Genomic DNA, 20145 nt, shown 5'->3' with positions numbered 1-20145 from the left:
ATCTCTCTCGAAGTATTAGGGTTTCGAACGAGAACTCATCTCTTACAAAGGGATTTCATTTTTTTGAACTTATTTGAACTCCATACTTTTTGTGTGTTCAAAATGCCCCATTCAAAGGCACATCACAAAATTTCAACAATTTCTGACTTCATTTGGTATTCTTCGTGCATTTACTTATTTTTTTGAGCTAGTTGACCCTCAAATTGAAAAGCACTACAAATGAACTCTGAAAATGTTGAAAGTTGGCATGCTATCATCATTTCACCCACATATAATGTGTTAAAAAGTTGAGAGGGCTACGACAAAAACTGGATGCACTTCGTGTACAAAACGGACAATCTCTCTCGAAGTATCACGGTTTCGAACGAGAACTCATCTTTTACAAAGGGATTTCATTTTTTTGAACTTATTTGAACTCCGTACTTTTTGTGTGTTCAAAATGCACCATTCAAAGGCACATCACAAAATTTCAACAATTTCTGACTTCATTTGGTATTCTTCGTGCATTTACTTATTTTTTTGAGTTAGTTGACCCTGAAATTGAAAAGCACTACAAATGAACTCTGAAAATGTTGAAAGTTGGCATGCTATCATCATTTCACCCACATAGCATGTGTTAAAAAGTTGACAGGGCTACGACAAAAACTGGATGCACTTCGTGTACAAAACGGACAATCTCTCTCGAAGTATCAGAGTTTCGAACGAGAACTCATCTCTTACAAAGGGGTTTCATTTTTTTGAACTTATTTGAACTCCATACTTTTTGTGTGTTCAAAATGCACCATTCAAAGGCACATAACAAAATTTCAACAATTTCTGACTTCATTTGGTATTCTTCGTGCATTTACTTTTTTTTTGAGCTAGTTGACCCTGAAATTGAAAAGCACTACAAATGAACTCTGAAAATGTTGAAAGTTGGCATGCTATCATAATTTCACCCACATAGCATGTGTTAAAAAGTTGAGAGGGCTACGACAAAAACTGGATGCACTTCGTGTACAAAACGGACAATCTCTCTCGAAGTATCACGGTTTCGAACGAGAACTCATCTCTTACAAAGGGATTTCATTTTTTTGAACTTATTTGAACTCCATAATTTTTGTGTGTTCAAAATGAACCATTCAAAGTCACATCACAAAATTTCAACAATTTCTGACTTCATTTGGTATTCTTCGTGCATTTACTTTTTTTTTTGAGCTAGTTGACCCTGAAATTGAAAAGCACTACAAATGAACTCTGAAAATGTTGAAAGTTGGCATGCTATCATCATTTCACCCACATAGCATGTGTTAAAAAGTTGAGAGGGCTACGACAAAAACTGGATGCACTTCGTGAACAAAACGGACAATCTCTCTCGAAGTATCAGGGTTTCGAACGAGAACTCATCTCTTACAAAGGGATTTCATTTTTTTGAACTTATTTGAACTCCATACTTTTTGTGTGTTCAAAATGCCCCATTAAAAGGCACATCACATAATTTCAACAATTTCTGACTTCATTTGGTATTCTTCGTGCATTTACTTATGTTTTTTGAGCTAGTTGACCCTGAAATTGAAAAGCACTACAAATGAACTCTGAAAATGTTGAAAGTTGGCATGCTATCATCATTTCACCCACATAGCATGTGTTAAAAAGTTGAGAGGGCTACGACAAAAACTGGATGCACTTCGTGTATAAAACGGACAATCTCTCTCGAAGTATCAGGGTTTCGAACGAGAACTCATCTCTTACAAAGGGATTTCATCTTTTTGAAATTATTTGAACTCCATACTTTTTGTGTGTTCAAAATGCACCATTCAAAGGCACATCACAAAATTTCAACAATTTCTGACTTCATATGGTATTCTTCGTGCATTTACTTATTTTTTTTTAGCTAGTTTACCCTGAAATTGAAAAGCACTACAAATGCACTCTGAAAATGTTGAAAGTTGGCATGCTATCATCATTTCACCCACATAGCATGTGTTAAAAAGTTGAGAGGGCTACGACATTATTACATTATTGCACCAATATTCCTATCTATTATTTATGTTTTCTTCTGGGTCGTAGCCATGGAGAATCTTCATCATTCAGTAGGATGCTTGGGTCAGTTTTCACTTTTAAGGGCAGAATTTCATGAAACTTATTATAATCTACTGACATGTATGTCTTGTCATCTACTCCCACGATGTTTCTTTACCCTGAAATAACTATGTGGCGTTTTGGCTCATCGGACGATATCTTCTTTTGGTGATTTCTTTTTCTCGTTTTTGTAGACATGTCCTTCACATAGAAAACCTGAGCGACATCATTGGCTAGGACAAATGGTTCGTCCATGTACGCAAGATTGTTGAGAGTCACTGTTGTCATGTCGTACTTTTGGTCTACAACTACCCCGCCTCCTATCAGCTTCACCCATTTGCACCGAAACAAAGGGATCTGAAAAGTAGGTCCATAGTCAAGTTCCCATATCTCCTCTATGTATCCGTAATATGTTTCCAAACAGTGCCCATTCTCGTCTATTGCATCAAAGCGGACACCACTATTTTGGTTGGTGCTCTTTTTATCTTGGGCAACCGTGTAAAATGTATTCCCATTTATCTCATACCCTTGGAAAGTACATATAGTCGAAGATGGTGGCCAGGCCAAACAGTACAGCTGATCTCCAACGGTGTCGTCATTCATGAGATGTGTCTGCAACCAACTACCGAAAGTCTTCTCGTGTTCCCCTTTAATCCAAGAGTCAGCCTTCCCCGGGTTTTCGGAGCGTAGAATATTCTTGTGTCTCACGATATACGGAGCAACCACGGTGGAATTGTGTAGAACTGTGTAGTGTGCTTGAGAGAAAGAATGCACGTCCATACATACTTTTGCTTTCCTTCCTAGTGTGCCTTTTCCTGTCAGCCTACCCTCATACCGAGATTCAGGAACACCAATCGGCTTAAGGTTAGGAAGAAAGTCCACACAAAACTCAATGACATCCTTTGTTCCATAGCCCTTGGAGATGCTTCCTTCTGGCCTAGCACGGTTACGAACATATTTCTTTAAGACCCCCATGAACCTCTCGAAGGGGAACATATTGTGTAGAAACACAGGACCGAGAATTCTAATCTCTTCGACTAGGTGAACTAGGAGGTGTGTCATTATATTGAAGAAGGATGGCGGGAAAAACAACTCAAAGTTGACCAGACATTGGACCACATCAATCTGTAACCCTGATAGACTTTCTCGATCGATTACCTTCTGAGAAATTGCATTGAGGAATGCACATACCTTCACAATTGCCAGGCGAACATTTTCCGGTAGAATTCCCCTCAATGCAACCGGAAGCAATTGCGTCATAAGCACGTGGCAGTCATGAGACTTTAGGTTTTGGAATTTTTTGTCTTTCATATTTACGATTCCCTTTATATTCGACGAGAAGCCAGTTGGGACCTTGATATTGAAAAGGACTTCAAAGAAGATTTCCTTCTCTTCCTTAGTAAGAGCGTAGCTGGCACGCCCTTGAAACTGCCCTGGATGCATGCCATCTCTTCCTTTATGACGTTCCTGGTGCTCCTGTGCTTACGGTGTATCTTTTGACTTCCCATACAAGCCCAGGAAGCCTAGAATATTCACGCACAGATTCTTCGTCAGGTGCATCACGTCGATTGCCGAGCGGACCTCATGGACTTCCCAGTAGGGTAGCTCCCAAAATATAGATTTCTTCTTCCACATGGGTACACGCTTATCAGGGCCGTTAGGAACAGGTTGGCTGCCAGGACCCTTTCCAAAGATTACTTTTAAATCTTTGACCATATCAAATACTTCAGCACCAGTACGGATGACAGGCTTCCCCCAGGGTTCTGCCTTGCCATTGAAATGCTTGCCTTTTTCTTTAAGGGATGCTTGGGCGGAAGAAAGCGACGATTGTACGGGTACACATTCTTCCTACATTTGTCCAGATATATACTTTCTGTCTGATCCAAACAGTGCGTGCATGCATTGTATCCCAGTTTGACTGTCCTGAAATGTTACTAAGAGCAGGCCAATCATTGATGGTTACGAAAAGCAACGCTCGAAGGTCAAATTCCTCTTGTTTGTGCTCGTCCCACACACGTATACCTGGTCCGGCCCACAGCTGTAAAAGTTCATCAACTAATGGCCTTAGGTACACATCAATATCGTTGCCGGGTTGCTTTGGACCTTGGATAAGCACTGGCATCATAATGAACTTCTACTTCATGCACAACCAAGGAGGAAGGTTGTAGATACATAGAGTAACGGGCCAGGTGCTATGACTGCAACTCTGCTCCCCAAAAGGATTCATGCCATCTGTACTCAGACCTAACCATAAGTTCCTTGCGTCAGCTGCAAATCTTGGGAACTCTCTCTCGATTTTTCTCCACTACCGACCATCAGCGGTGTGCCTCAACTTATCGTCTTTCATACGATCTTCCATGTGCCATCGCAACAACTTCGAATGATCTTTATTTCTGAACAGACGTTTCAACCGTGGTATTATAGGAGCATACCACATCACCTTGGCAGGAACCCTCTTCCTGGGTGGCTCGCCCTCAATATCACCAGGGTCATCTTTTCTGATCTTATACCACAATGCAGTGCATACCGGGCATTTATCCATATTCTCGTACTTCTCACCGCGGTAGAGGATGCAGTCATTAGGGCATGCATGTATCTTCTACACGTCTAATCCTAGAGGGCAGACAAGCTTCTTTGCTTCGTACGTGCTGGCGGGCAATTCGTTCTTTCTTGGAAGCATCTTCTTCATTAGTACCAGCAACTTTTCGAATGACGAGTCAGTCACACCGGTCTCTGCCTTCCACTTCAGCAATTCCAGTGTGCTACCCAGCTTCTTCTGGCCATCGTCACAAGTTGGGTACAACAATTTTTTGTGGTCCTGTAACATCTGCTCGAACTGCAACCTCTCCTTTTCTGTGTCGCAACCTCGCCGTGCATCAGAAATGACCCGGCCAAGATCATCAGCGGGCTCATCTGGTTCCCGTTCTTCATCCTGATCTTCTTCTTCATTGTCTTCATTGCGGTATCAGCATACTCAGGGAACATAGATCGGTAGTTGTCATCATCGTTCTCTTCTTCTTCATCGTCGTCTTCCATCATAACCCCTCTTTCTCCGTGCTTGGTCCAAACATTATAGCCCGACATAAAACCAGACCGAAGCAGGTGGCTCTGAATGACTCTTGAGGAAGTGTAATCCTTCTCATTCCGACATTCAACACATGGACAAAACATATAGCCACCACCATGCTTGTTCGCATCGGCTGCATCTCGAAAAGAATGCACGCCTTCTCTGTAAGCGGCTGTGCGTCGATCACCGTACATCCATGGATGGCTCATCTTCGTTATACGACAGTATATCAAATACAATCACGATCCTAAAAATTAGTACCGCACGGTCTAAACGAGGAAATATAGTTGCTAACCTTTTAGAATAAGTAGAAATAAAGAGGAAGAGGTTTAAGCGTGGCTCGGGCATCTCATATCGTAGTTGTGTTCGGTGAACTGAAGCGGCATCGCTCTAACACACATTTCAACAAACACCTCTAGTGCATAAAAAAATGGAGAGCTAGCACACACCCACACTCTTCCATCCAAGAAAAATGCAAGGAAGAGGGGAGAGGGGGGCTGTGCTATATATAGGCACAGGACTTTAGTCCCGGTTTGAGCTCAAACCGGGACTAAAGGTGGCGCACATGCGGGCTGCACACCGCGTAGCCCTTTAGTCCCGGTTTGAGACACAAACCGGGACTAAAGGCTCCTTATGGGCCGGGACCAAAGCCTCGTGGGCGGCATTGCGATTTGGGGCAACGTGGCCGGGTCTTTAGTCCCGGCCCAGAGGGAGGCCGGGACTAAAGGGTCCAGGCCAAAGGCCCGTTTTCCACTAGTGTCTTTCCTTCTTCCTATGTATTTCATTTTTTCATCATCAAAAGAAGCTCCGAAACGAGGATAAAAACCGACCTCTGCATCGACCGTATACATAAAATCATATATTATTAATTATGTCGATCACTGGACAAATCAACTTAATATGGTACCCCGCAGAAAAAGACCTTAATATGGTAATAAAAAAACCGATGCTAGCTATTCAAATCGGGCTATCGAAAGGAGTACTCACTCTCTTTTAATTTGTTAGGTCCATCTAAAAAAACAGAACTTTCAGGTTGTGATGCCACTTGGATTGGAAATGGTAACAATATTAATTACAGTTACACCATTAATTTCAGTCTGATTTTGGTCCTTAATGTGATAAGGGAGATGGGTGATCATACATGATGCATTAATATGTGGTCAAGTACTTGATTATTTCTCCTAGTTACAATGACTTTTAAATGGTCTAATAAACTAAAAATAGGGGAGTAGTTCAGAAAAATGAACAAAAAAGGGAGGGGCACATGGTGGTTTATTGTATTTTAAACATCAATAATGAAATGCAGGAATTTCTCTCATGATAGGAGTTGAGCCCTGCTTGCCAAGGTTAGGGATGAGAAACTAGGATTCGGGCCCTCACAAGATATGAATCGATGTCAATGGAGATATGTCCTTGGAGCCTATCCTATACCAAAACAAAATCATTGTTTCAAAATATATAGTTACAGACACAATTCATAAATTATTTTCACATGTATCCAAATTATATATTAATCAACATTATTGACATTCCACTAACATTTCACTCAAATTTCAATTATTTTATACATGTTTCAAAATCAGCCATATTTCAAACAATCGTGAAACTTGTATTTCGACTTTTTTAAATTATTTGGATTTTTCAAGTCATTAAGTTTTAAGATTTTGTGAAACTTTCATTTTAAAATTCAGCGATATATTAATTTTGGTATTCACCAATACTTTTTAAGAATATATGGTATATCCATTAAATTCAAAGAATTATCAATTATCTCACCAATCTCAAAGCTAGAATCAATGGTGCATCCACGCTTCTCGGACATGAATCGTGTCCTCTTGATCTGATGGCGCAACATGAACACACATCCGCCGAAAGAACCATCCACAACCGCAATATCAAGCTCACAAGGTAGTCATGGCTAGGGTTTGTTCTGACACGTGATCTTCAGAAGGATAATATAACCCGAACAAAGTCCTAACAGCAATTCTAGCAGACCCCGCATCCTGCCCCGACCCGTAAAATAACCGTCAAAGTGCGGGTCGGGGCGGAAAAACCTACCTGATCAAACCCAACATCCCGCCCCGGCCCGCAAATATTTTTGCGGGGCGCGGCAAAAATTCCCCCAATCTCTAGTTTCACAGGCCGGGAGGCCGACCCGAGCTCAGCCTCTATCCGCAGCAAGATTTGGCGGGGGAGACATTTTCGCGCAGCCTTTCCCGCTTCCCCCACCCGCCGCCACCATTGCCTCGCCACCGAACCCTCCGATGCATCCTCCGTGGCCGTCCCTTGCCGCCATGGACGCCTCCTTCATGCCCTCCGTCACCGTCGAGGTCGCACATGCTCCTTCCCCGGATCTCGTCGCCGACCATGTTGGCCCCGCCGTCGCCGGCCATGTTGGCCCCGCCGTCGCTCATGCTAGCGCCACGCCTTCCCCGGCTCTCGTCGCCGGCCATGTTGGCCCCGCCTGCGCCGTGCCGGGCGGAAATCCGACAGCCCCCGCCGCGAAGGCTCGCGCTCCGGGCGCTAAGGCCGTTGTGCGATCTCGGCCGGCGGCGGAGAAGGTCACCAAGGCCGCGGGCATCAAGAGGAAGAGGATTCATACTCCTCCTTCATCCTCTCACTCCATCCCGGAAAAGAGATGCCCCGGCGATGCCGTTCAACGGTGTCGCTCACCCTACAAGCGAGGTGTTCCACGAAATGGCCGGAAGTTATGCGTCTTCGGTCATGGCCATTTCCTTTCGTTTGCGCCATTTGTTGCGATAGCTCGTGACTTGGCAATCGTTCAATATAGCCAAAGATCGAAGAACTACACGATCTAGGAAGATCAAGCTTTGATCCAAGCATGGAGTGCGGTGTCTCTTGATGTATGCACGGGTACATTTCAAACCGTCAAGAGATATTGGCAAAGGATCGAAAATCAATACTTCCGCATTATGGCAAAGTATCCCAATACGACTTCACGCACATTTAGGTCGCTTGAAGGGCGTTGGGAGAATATCAAGCCTATATGCAGCCGTTAGGCAGCTTGCTTGGAGCAAGTACGCAATGCACTTTCAAGTGGCACCGTGGAGTACGACTATGTGAGTTTGTTTTGCCTTTGTTCAAGTTGTGCGTAATCATATTTGCATCATGAGAATTGATTACATCACTTTGTTCACATTGTGTAGGACAAGATTGCCCAACATAGATACAAAGACATAAAAGCTTCGGAAGGTAAATTCTTCAAACTAGAGCATTGTTGGGAGTTGCTCCAAACATGCGAGAAGTGGAAGTTGATCGACAAAGAATCTTTCTTGCTCGCCGAAGAGAACAAGATCATGTCAATGAACCGCGATGATATGGACGACCTCACTAAAACATGGCATGATATGGCAAGGAGAGCGATCTTGAAGAGGAGGATGAAAGACTCTGCTCCATATGGTGGCATGATATGGCAAGGAGATAGATCTTGAACATGCCATGCTATGGCAAGGAGTGAAGATCGACCAAGATGATGCAAGACCCTCTTTTGTTTGTCCTACTGAACTTGGCTTTTATTTCCACGTAAAACTATGTTATGTTTGTTTGAATTTGAACTTATTTGTGTGAACTTATATCAAATACGAGAATTGAGCGTTTTCTGTTTGCGGGTCGTCGCGGCCGTGTCCGAACAGACCCCGCAGAAGCCGACCCGTAAAAAAACATATTCGACGAATATACTTTTATACGGGTCCGTTTTGGGAATCTGCATCTGTGTCACCCCGCGCCGGTCCGCAAAAATGGTTTTGCGTGAACTGCAAACGCGTTTTGCGGACCGGCATTATGCGGTGTCTGCTAGAGTTGCTCTAACAACACAAAGTGTCGAACAAAACCATAAGATACGACTCAAACTACGACATGAACATTACAACAACAAAACTAACATGGCGACCTAGACGAATAAGGACTTCACACACTTGGCTTTTGCTATGTACCTATGGTGGGAATCACACTTAGTCTGAGCCAACGATCAATGTTTATTTTCAAACACTTTGTTATTCCTTTCCTTCGAGATAAACCAAGCAGATTTTTTTGTAAATGACATTTTCATTTAATTGATATATCTAGCTGATACAGCTGCAATGAATGAATGGTTGGCCTCTGCATAACACGATGCACAAAGCGAACATGTCAAACACAACCACAAATAAACTCGTTTTATAGCAGAAAATAAAAAAGTCAGCCTGAGATGGGGTAGATCATATTTGAAGCTTACAATGCCATCCACGATAGGAGAAAAATTCTAGCTCATAAATGAAATATTTCTCACATATGTCTAGTCCCTCTAAAGAAACACCACCTATGTCTCCTGTGTTAGGGTCCGTCCTCCGTTTTACGCATGGAGCATGCATGCATCATCGTTGTCATTCCCCTGTCAATCCCGAGGCCTCTGGTCAATCAATTCGGTAACGTAGCAAGAGCCCATGAGTCCTGAAGTGTACTCCTACTTTGAGTATAAAATAGCCACCTGTTTGTTTAACTACTACTAATTCGAATGCAACTTTCTACATGCAAATTCAAGATATTTAGTAGTCGCCAGCACAGGGGGGGAGTGGTTTTGGGGATCGCTACCGCATTTTAAAATCAGAAATTTGACTGCCCCTGAATTGAAAACGAGGCATGGAGGCCCTAGGCAAGAAAACAAGGCAACAAGAAGCTCCTCAAGTTGCTCTCATGGCAAGAAACAAGTGTAGTAGTTGGAGTATTATATAATCCTCCTCCCGGGAAAACTTGAGCATTGTCTCTAGCAGACACCGATCCCGAGGGAGGCAACAACGAAGGTGCTAGATCCAAACTACGCTGGAACAAAAGAATCACTGCAGTTCGAAAGCCACTGTCCACTGCGGCAATATTACTAGTAGTAGAATTAACATCTTCCTTCCAAAATGCTAAATGGAGGCCGGATTTTTTTAAATATCATAATTTTACGTTATGTACTTTGAAAAAAAAATACACATATACCTAGGGATATAATGTACATGTGTGTAAATTTTCATGACGAAATACATCAAAACGACAGCTCGGAATTCATGGTTTTGTCTTTTTATGTAGCTCGCAGTTTTAGATATTTCATCATGAAAATTTACGCACATACACTACATTACGCCCTTGTATACAAGCATACTATTTTTCCACAAAAAATCAAAACCGGATAGTTCGAATTTTTCAAAATTTTGGCCTCCACACGGAGCTCGGACTCCAAAACGGTCCACTCCTTCTCCATTGCCTTGGTGAAAAAAATGAGCAAGTTAATCCCCGGTTTTATTAACGAAATCAAGCAAATACAAAGTGCATTAGAAGGGCGTGAATGTATTATATTCATGAGTAGTGTACACTCACCTCAAGTCATCACTGACACACATCGATAAAGACAGGAACGCCATTGAAGGGTAAAATGGACGAATGTGGTGATGGGTGAAAAGCTGAACAGGAAATAGAAGGCATAAATATATGACCAGCCAACCCCCTTCCCCTTCTCCACTGTCACTCACATCTCACAAGCGGTTTGGCACTGATCACTCTCACCCACTTCCTTGCTCCTCGCAGAGTTACTCCTCCTCCAGGGCACCAGCTAGGAGCAGGCTGCAGCAGAATTCTAGTCAGGGAAGGTGATCAATCGTGTGGCTGCTTCAGCTTGCTGGCGCATGCGTAGTTGCATGCCGCCCATGGCGTGCGGTGCTGCGGGGGAGTGCACGGGGAGCTTCTCTTCCGTGAGCAGCACAGGAGAGGTTGTGGGAGAGGAGTTCCGGCTGCCATACCACGGGAAGCCACCGTTCCTGGCCGGAAGCCCGCCGGAGATCGGTGAAGACGACGGCGATCTACGGCTCGTGATTGCGGGAACCTCCGTCGACCCGCTGTCCGCCCCGCCGGCTGCGACCAAGAAGAAGAAGAAGAGAAGCCTTCCTGGGACACCAGGTGCGTACATGCATGCATGGAGGCCTCTCCATCCATCCTCCATATGATTTGATTTCTTATGAGCAACTGCACGAATGATTTGGACTGTTTCAAATTCAACTTCGATTGAGCCGCTACATCTTCGTTCATGGAGGTTTTCAAGTTGCTAATTTCGTCTCTTTTGCATGAACTCTGTGTTTCCTGGTGGATCTTGTGAATGCAATTATTGATTTGGCGAAGTCAATAGTGGCAGTTGCTGTTCATCAGTCGGTCCAAGTCTCCTGACACTGAAAACTAGGACGGGAATGACAAGACATATACTATTGTAGTACTCCACTAGATTGCTTGTACGAATTCTTTAGTGAGCTGGCTATGCTGTTCATCAGTAGTAGGTTTAGTACTGTAACAAGAGAAATCGCTTAGAGTAATTAAATTTCTTAGATAGTGGCCTCGAAATTATCTACTGAAAACCTCCTACTAGCTGGAACCTGGAACTGGAAGTCGATCCCCTGACTGAGTGCAAGAGAAATGCTTGTGGCATATGCCAAGTTTCTATAATTTTGGGGACAGTTGTAGTATTTTGAAGTGTTGTATGCATTTGAACCATCCTTCATATGACCTACTCCCTCCATTTCAAAATTCTTGTTTTAGATTTATCTAAAAATAAATGTATCTAAATACTATGACATGACTAGATACATATCTAAACAAATAAGACAAGAATTTTAAAACGGAAGGATTATATATTATTGTTCTTCGAGCTAGATCTTTACACGTTAAATTCGTGTGGTTTTCGTTTTTTTTAACAGATGGTTTAACTTGCTGAATTGCTTCTCTTTTCATGAACTTTGTGTTTCCTGGTGGACCTTGTGACTGCAATTATTGATTTGTCAAAGTCAATAGTGGCAGCCACTGTTCGTCATTCATTCCAAGTCTCCTGACACTGAAAACTAGGACATGAATGACACTAGAGACTAGACATACTACTGTACGTCTGTATCAAGAATGCTCCACTAGGTTGTTCCTAGATTTGCTTGTACAATACTCCCTCTTTGATAATATAAGAACGTTTTTTTACCTAGTATCAAAAACGTTTTTATATTATGAAACGACGATTCTAAATGAGTTGGTCATAGTATATGTTTAGTACTAGTAACAAGAGAAATTACATAATTTAATCTCTTTTTAGACCTAGAAATTATTTACTGAAAACCTCCTGGTACAGATCCTTCAGCCGAGTGAGTGCGAGAGAAATGCATGTGGTATATAGTATACTCTGCTCCGATTCTCCAAGTGGATTTTGATTTTGAAATGGAAAAAAAATATGGCTTCAGACTTTTTAAGCATGGAATATTGAACGCTTTGTATGGCAATTCCCTTTAATAAACATATATAGTAAACCCTGGCAAACGAAAAAACGAACACGCCAGGATTTTGCCATACTTCCTGAACGAAATCATTCAGGCTTGCGGCATGTAGTTTATCATAAATAATAATTTATGACAAATAATGTTTAATTTATACCACGTTTAAAAATCTGACAATAGATTCGTACTCTCTCCGTCTTAGTTTACAAGTCCGACACATGTATATATAGGTCGTCAATTTGATCAACTTAATGAAAAACATATATAACAAAAACTATATCATTAAAAACTTTAGATGTTTTATTTTTTAATGATATGATTTCTATATTAAATAATATATTTTATATAAATTAAATTGACGATCTATGTATACGGCATGTCTTCCTCCAAACTGTGACAGAGGTTACCGCAGTCCTTTGATTTTGAGGTAATTCACCAGCTTTAGTATATTGATGATGATCTAAGTGTTTGGCGGTATGCATTTGGTGCACGCAGACCCGAGTGCGGAGGTGATCGCGCTGTCGCCGCGGACGCTGATGGCGACGAACCGGTTCGTGTGCGAGATCTGCCACAAGGGCTTCCAGCGCGACCAGAACCTGCAGCTGCACCGCCGGGGGCACAACCTGCCGTGGAAGCTCCGGCAGCGCGGCGCCGAGGGCGGGGCGCCGCCGCGGAAGCGCGCCTACGTGTGCCCGGAGCCGGCGTGCGTGCACCACGACCCCCGGCGCGCGCTGGGCGACCTCACCGGCATCAAGAAGCACTTTTGCCGCAAGCACGGCGAGAAGAAGTGGAAGTGCGACCGCTGCGCCAAGCGCTACGCCGTGCACTCCGACTGGAAGGCCCACGCCAAGGTCTGCGGCACCCGCGAGTACCGCTGCGACTGCGGCACCCTCTTCTCCAGGTCCGGCCGTTCGTCCGGCTTCCTCCGTCGCCTCCATTGCCTCAGGCCATCAGCTATGTTGCTCCGGCGGTCGAACTGAGCCTGAGCTTGTCTTTGTTTGGCGCGCGCGCGTGCATGCAGGAGGGACAGCTTCGTGACGCACCGGGCGTTCTGCGACGCGCTGGCGCAGGAGAACAGCAAGCTGGCGCAGCCGGCCATGAACATGGCCACGGTGGCCTCGGCGCTCCAGGGCCAGCAGCACGCTCACAGCCACCACCTCATGCTGCCGTCCACCCACGCCGACGACCTCGACATGGACGCCGACGAGGCCTCCGCCTTCGAGCAGCCGGACATCAAGAGCCCGCACCTGAAGATGTTCTCCGACTACGACGCCGACGCAGCCGCCGCCGACAACCCGCTGGGCTGCATGCTGTCCAGCCTCGGCGCCACCACCCCGTCGGCCTTCAGCCCGAGCAGCAGGCTCGGCATGCTGGGCCTGCAGGCAGGGCCGAGCGACGCCGGCGCCATGGGCGGCGGCTGCTACTCCCCGGGCAACGGCAGCCTGGCGAGCATGTCGGCCACGGCGCTGCTGCAGAAGGCGGCCCAGATGGGCGCGACGACGTCGAGCGGCTACGGCGGCGTGAGCTTCACCCCCGGCCACCCGGGCCTCGCGTCCACCATGGCCGGGCTGGACCGCTTCCCTTGCACCGCGGGCCCGTTCGGGCCGACGAGAGTCTACGACGGGATGGTCGGGTTCGGCGTCGGCGGGCTGATGCCTGGCCAGCTCTACAACGACGACGGAGCCAGAGGCGCGGACAACCTGCTGGAGGACGAGCGCCGGCGAGCCGCGGAGGAGGACGACCTGCGCGTGGTGGACTACATGGGCGTCCAGCACCAGAGAACAAGCTTCGGTAGCGTGGCTACTACTAGTGGTGGTGGCAGACCGTTCGCGGATCACACGGGCCCGTGGGCCTAGGGCCTTCCGGCTCAGCCTATAGGGACAGACAGACGTCTCTTTATAATTCGAGATTCCATACAGACTTGAGCACAAGTGTGTGCTGTGGTGTTATCTGATGCATCTACCAATACTTTTCTGCTGTCTCCATCATCCATCCACCTAAGCCTATGCAAGTACGGACAACAAGTAGCAAAGCCTGCTTGAACCAATCAACCAGCACAAAGGGAGATGACTGGTTGACACAGATGGCTGCTTGTTTCGACCTTTTACCCTAGCAAATTCCGGAATTCACCCTACTTTAAAAAAAATTGAATCTAACCTTTTCTGGTGATGTCTCACATCAAAAACAAAACATCTCTAATGTCTCGTTTGCATGAAAGAAACCAAGATCCCTAGCGTCTGATGCGGGCCTGCATAACCGGCTGACCTGTTGAGTCTCTGACGTGGCAAAGAGCCAGACGTCAGGGACGCTGATGTATGATACCAAACGCCAATGATTTTGGTGTCTGGTCTCATCAGATTACGTAAAAAAAATTGATAATATATGTTACGGCATTCACACGTCAATGTCCTTGGCGTTTGATATCAGACGTCAGGGTCCAGGACCAGACGCTGATACCAAGCCACGTCAGAGACTCAATGGGTCAACCGGTCATGCTAAGCCCGTGCCAGACGTCAAGGACCTTGGCGTCTCCCGTATAAACCAGACACCGGGGATGTTGGCGTCACCAGAAAAGGTCAGATTTGAATATTTTTTAAAGCAAGATCAATTTTGGAATTTTTAAAGGCAAAAGGTCAAAACGAAAAAATTGTCCGCACATTTCTAACTGAACCTATGCAGTGTTCATCATCCAGTAGAGACTCTCGATTCATCCAAACTTTCTTTCACTGTTACAGCGCACATTTCACACTGAAACTGATTCTCCAACGGTGAACAACGAGACACCTGTCCAAAATGCCACAGGTTGCAAGGAGCGGAACCACATAAGAATGCAACACAAGTAGTACTACTGTACTACTAGTAGATCAGATGAGATAGCAACTCTCAACATACCAAACAACAACACAGGCAGTACAGGCGACAGTAACACCACAGATACCACAGGTAACACCACAGATACCACAGGATAGGAGTACCTTCTCCAGTTGCATAGCATCCTGATTAATCCACTACTAGTTTCAAATGAACACGGTCAGAACTGCTACTGGGGAAATGCAGCCCCGTGCTCTTCGTTGGTAGCACCCTTGCCACAAGTCATCCAAAAGCTTTCCTCTTATCCTTCTTCTTCACGTGGCATCGCTGTTTCGGAGAAAACAGAGCAAGGGTCGGTAATTAGGCACCATGATATATTCGGCTTGCCACTTTAAGCATCAAAATATCAAAAAAAAATAGTGCACTTAGAAACTCGAGCATCAAAATATCAGACGGGCTAACAAGACAAGTGGCTGGTCTGATGATAGTTAAATATTTAGTGCGCTTAGAAAATCAAAGCAATGAATTTGGTCAGGCAATATAATTTTTATTTCCAAAAACTACAGCAGTAAAGGTTCAATGCCTTCATATACCCGTCGGGCATATTTCCGTTTTATAGCCTGTATATTCCAACAAAACAAAACTCTGATACAGAAGGAGAAATGCCACGCAAACATAAAATTAGCCGCTGTTTGTTTGGATTTGCGATGCCGAATGAAAGGAAAATTTTCACTGCAATATATCTGAATCACAAATCATGAATAAGCTCAAGAGCACCGGCGTACAAATCTACCACTTGCGTTCGAGAAAAAGGACATACAATCAGGGAAAAAAACAAGCATTAGTAATCTCACACATAGCTTGAGGTTCAAATTTGAGATAGGCTGTAAAAATGGATTATATTTAAGAAATAGGAGATTCCAGGATTGATCAACATGATAACTGATTAATAAGGCTAGGCATCTTTCAGCTCTTAATCCTCTTATACATGATGTCTCATATTTTTGTAGGTCTAATTTGCAATTTTGCACTGCTAGTTCAGAAAATTGTGATATAGCAGAATGAGAGATCCATGCGAAAAACAACAAACAAGACAATTTTCAGCACCGCATAGTTCAGTAATCTGTGATACAACAAGGAACTTTTGAGCACAACCACAAATTGCTATTACGAGACTAAAGGGAAGACCAAATTCAGGAAGCATGGCTTCAGGTGCCAGCAGAAGAGTTAACAAGAGTAACTATTCCATAGAGTGGTCTGCCATAGTCTGATACTTCAGTATACATCTAGCAAACGACAGCAACCATCAACACTATCATGTGTAATTTTGCAACTATTATTGAGCCCATAGAAATATCACAAACTTCGCTGAAACCTATTAAGGGTGACAATATAAGTAGCAACAGGGAAGTAAGAGCCAATTAGGGATCCACCATGGTAGCATATTTAAAGGGAGACTTCTGTAATCTTTTAGTGACTAAGAAACAAACCTGCATCCCTGCATAACTCCTACTTCTTTTTCTTGTCTTACCTATCCATAACATCATTTGCGAAGAACCATTCCACACTAACAACCACACTCAAGGGTACCCTACTATGACCACAAGTAGACACCTTGCAATATTCCTCGGTGCACAAGTGATTTCAAATCATTCACAAATGCCGCCTCTAGTATTGTTAAATGTCCCATTAAATCAATACAGATGTGATTTCAAATCATTTTACATCAAGCATTCACCAATGTCGCTTGACTAGTCTATACCTAATAATAAAGCGGCTACTGCTTTCGTCGGAAAACCCGTCGCGGTGTTTTTGCAAAAAAGCCCCCGGCGTTTTGTGTATTCAACCCGCACTCCCTTTTTAAGTGGCTGCTAGGAAAATGGTTCATTCTTACAAAAGGGACCCTGCTATTTTGAGTATTCATCCCGCGCACCTTCCCTAGAAAAAAAACCACCTACCCGCACGACCCACGACCCCAATCCCGTCTCCATCTCCAGCGCGCCGCCACGCGCCACCGGCCTCCGCCGCCGTCGGTCCTATGCAGCCTCCCCGTCCTATTCTTCTTCCCCTCCCCACCTCCACAGGCCCGCCCCTATGCATCGCGTACTTGACTAATCGATAGTCATGTTAATTAAAAGGGGATCGATCCCCTCCCCGATCCTGCTCGATTCGTGGATCCACGGCTCAGGGCATCCTCGACGTTCTCGACCTCAAGAAGTGTGGCGACTGCGGATCCGCGTAGAGGCGTCGAGTGCAGCTGGATCTATGTGGAGAACGCCACAGCCTCCGTGCAGACGCTTCAGATCAACAACGCCGCCATGTTGTGCAGCTGTGAGCTGCCAGCGCGTGACCTCCGTCTCATCAACCCGCTCTTGGTGTCTCCTCGACGAACCTCGGCAAGGAGCGCACCATTGTCATCAACTCCATGCGTCACTAGGTACTCCTCAACTCACTTGACCGCAGACGAGGTCTTCCAGTACGCCATTGCTGTGGAGCAACCCTCCTCTCTATCTTTCCCTCCCTCTGGTTTCCCTCTGTATGTTGCAAGCACGGCCTCCTTCAAGAGTGGTGTGGACTCACGCCAACTTGATTTTTTCGTTGTGCTATTTTGCGGTTAGTTCAGGTCCAGGGAAGGTGCTAATGGAGAGTCGATGATGAATAGGAGAGGTGGTTGCATCTATTATCCTTCAGGAATTTTTGTGTTGCTCTCTGTTTTTCCGATTCTTAGATGTGCTCACATCCAAGGATCTGATATATGGTACTGGAAAGTTGTCCATGATATTATCTACCTGTTCTTGACAATAAGCTTTTGTTCTGTAATAATCGATCATATATTCATATAGTTTTGAAGGATCTGAGATTTCATGTTGTCTATAAGTATGCATGCTTGGGACAAAGGTGGCGGAAATATTATTGAGATTTGTAGGGTGTATTTTTACTTGGTGTGTCCATGCATATGCTTTTACCGATCGTAAAGACTAGAGATAAACAACATGAACATGCTGATGCTCAGTTGGATGCAATGTAGGGATGTAAATTGGGTCTGTTTAATTCTGTTTGAGCACACTTATGGTCTAAAAGTTTAACAAAGTGAAAATCGGATCATACCTATATGTACATCTTTTAGAACTGATGGTGAGCTGTATGTTACTCTGTTCCATGTACAAATAATTCTTCTTAGCCTGTATTCGTTATCATGACAGTGTTTTCATAATGTAATCTCCCGTTGCAACGCACGGGCAATTGTCCTATATTGTTAAAAAGGCCTGAGGAAACAATACAGAAGTGATTTCAGATTACCTTATGACAACAATACTATAATGTGGCTTGACTAGTACTCCATTCCACAGCTATACCTTATCTTTTGATCTAAAGAAACAATGACATATGTAACACCATTCCACAGCTATACCAAACAGTGAGATGCACGATGTACATAGCAAAACTATGTAAACTCTACAAGTAAACTATACAGATCACCAAAAGGGCAAAGGGCAAACCTTGCAGGGCTGAGAGTAGGAAAAATGGGAGGCCAGCTCATCATAAAAGGATAGATATCACCCAAATGATACTCATCAGCTGTCATCTCGTACCCTTTACGCAGCGTCCTGGACTTGACATCCAAGTAGAGTACACATCGACCCATCTCCAAGAATACAAAGTCATTATAGTCCCCCACATGGTTTATCCGGATATCAGCTGTAGGTACATCCTCAAGCATATTAGCACACATTTCACTCAAGCAAATGGTGTCCAGCAGCGACCAGTTGTCCCCGTTGTGGAGCCAGATTTGAAGTTGAAGCTCGTTGATATGGATGAGACATAAAACAGAACCATCATCAGCCCGCGACAGCATGGTGGTTTTTCCTAGGTCAATACTCACCCCGTGTGGGGGCTGAATTGTCGATGCGATTGAAGACGTCAAATCCAGGACAACAATGGCATTCTCAGTCGCCAGATAGATTTTGTTGTCAACGAGCACGCCTTTCGGAATAAGTTGTGGATAGAGGTCTGAGGCCAAGGTGAGATGCACATGCAGGCGCCAAACATCATCACAATTTTGCAACATATACACACTCAGAAGCGCCCCACCAGGTGCATCCATGACATCCTTGACGATGAGATAAAAGCAGGACCACCCATCCTCTTCTTGCTTAGAGAAGAGTTGTGTCCAAATGTACATACTGCCTTGTGAGATTGTGAGATTTAATCCCGAGAGGACGGTCATGCTCATACCTCACTCGTAGCACAGCGGCCTGTGCATTGCAAATGCAACCTTGAAGGTGTCGAAGCTTACGCGGTGGGTGAGGACGCTGCCGTTGGAGCAGCCCACGACATGGGCATGCGCGCCCTCGTAGGCGTCCGGGATGAAGTTTGTGCGGCGGACGACGGCGGCGAGCTCCGGGGGCAGATGCAGCATCGGGAAGAAGTGTACGGATGCCGGATCGTCCCTTTCTGCGATGTAGAAGCCGAGGAGTCGGGGCGGGTGGAGCTCGCGAAAACGGCGAAGGAAGGCGCCGTCGGAGGCCTGGCTGAGCCAGCGCCTGCAGACGCCGGCGGCACGGACGAGGCTGGTCGGGAAGCCGACGCGGACGATGATCTCCGTCAGGAGGTTGTCTTCGTCGAGCACCTTGGACACACACGCCGGCAGCGGCCTCGCCTCGCCTTCCGGCGGCGGCGGCGGCTGCGTCTCGGCTTCCATTCCGCCGTGGGTTCAGGGTTTGGGTTGGAAGGGGATCGATGGAGGAGTGAATGAAGAACCGATGCATCCCCGTCCATATGTAATCAAGGCCCATCCAAGTCCAGCCCGAAGTAACAACTAGGGCCCATCAAGCCCGTAATAATGCCTAAAAGAAACATTCAAGCCCGTAATATTGGGAATACCATATTCGCCGCATTTTACAGCGAACAGTAGGGGCTCCACAC

At 45.2% G+C, this 20145-nt stretch overlaps 2 protein-coding genes across 3 annotated transcripts; one reads left to right on the top strand and one right to left on the bottom strand.

Annotated features, from left to right (window-relative positions):
* Window positions 1-10580: 10580 nt before the first annotated feature.
* LOC123440793 (zinc finger protein GAI-ASSOCIATED FACTOR 1-like) lies at window positions 10581-14393 on the top strand. Its single transcript, XM_045117341.1, has 3 exons — window positions 10581-11062; window positions 12904-13309; window positions 13430-14393. Exons 1-3 carry the CDS (start codon window positions 10792-10794, stop codon window positions 14262-14264), a joined length of 1512 nt encoding a protein of 503 aa, XP_044973276.1. The 5' UTR covers window positions 10581-10791; the 3' UTR covers window positions 14265-14393.
* Window positions 14394-15114: 721 nt separating this feature from the next.
* LOC123445364 lies at window positions 15115-19933 on the bottom strand. 2 transcript variants are annotated; one of them, XM_045122335.1, is made up of 2 exons: window positions 19456-19933; window positions 15115-15546 (listed from the first exon to the last, which is right to left on the bottom strand). In XM_045122335.1, exon 1 carries the CDS (start codon window positions 19919-19921, stop codon window positions 19457-19459), a length of 465 nt encoding a protein of 154 aa, XP_044978270.1. In that variant the 5' UTR covers window positions 19922-19933; the 3' UTR covers window positions 15115-15546; window position 19456. The 2 variants fall into 2 exon arrangements, with proteins under 2 accessions (XP_044978270.1, XP_044978271.1); XM_045122336.1 differs by having other exon boundaries at window positions 19517-19933.
* Window positions 19934-20145: the final 212 nt, after the last annotated feature.

This window comes from Hordeum vulgare, chromosome 3H (assembly GCF_904849725.1).
Source record: "Hordeum vulgare subsp. vulgare chromosome 3H, MorexV3_pseudomolecules_assembly, whole genome shotgun sequence".
NCBI classification, from domain to species: Eukaryota; Viridiplantae; Streptophyta; class Magnoliopsida; order Poales; family Poaceae; genus Hordeum; species Hordeum vulgare.
This window is presented reverse-complemented; position numbering and strand designations above follow the sequence as displayed.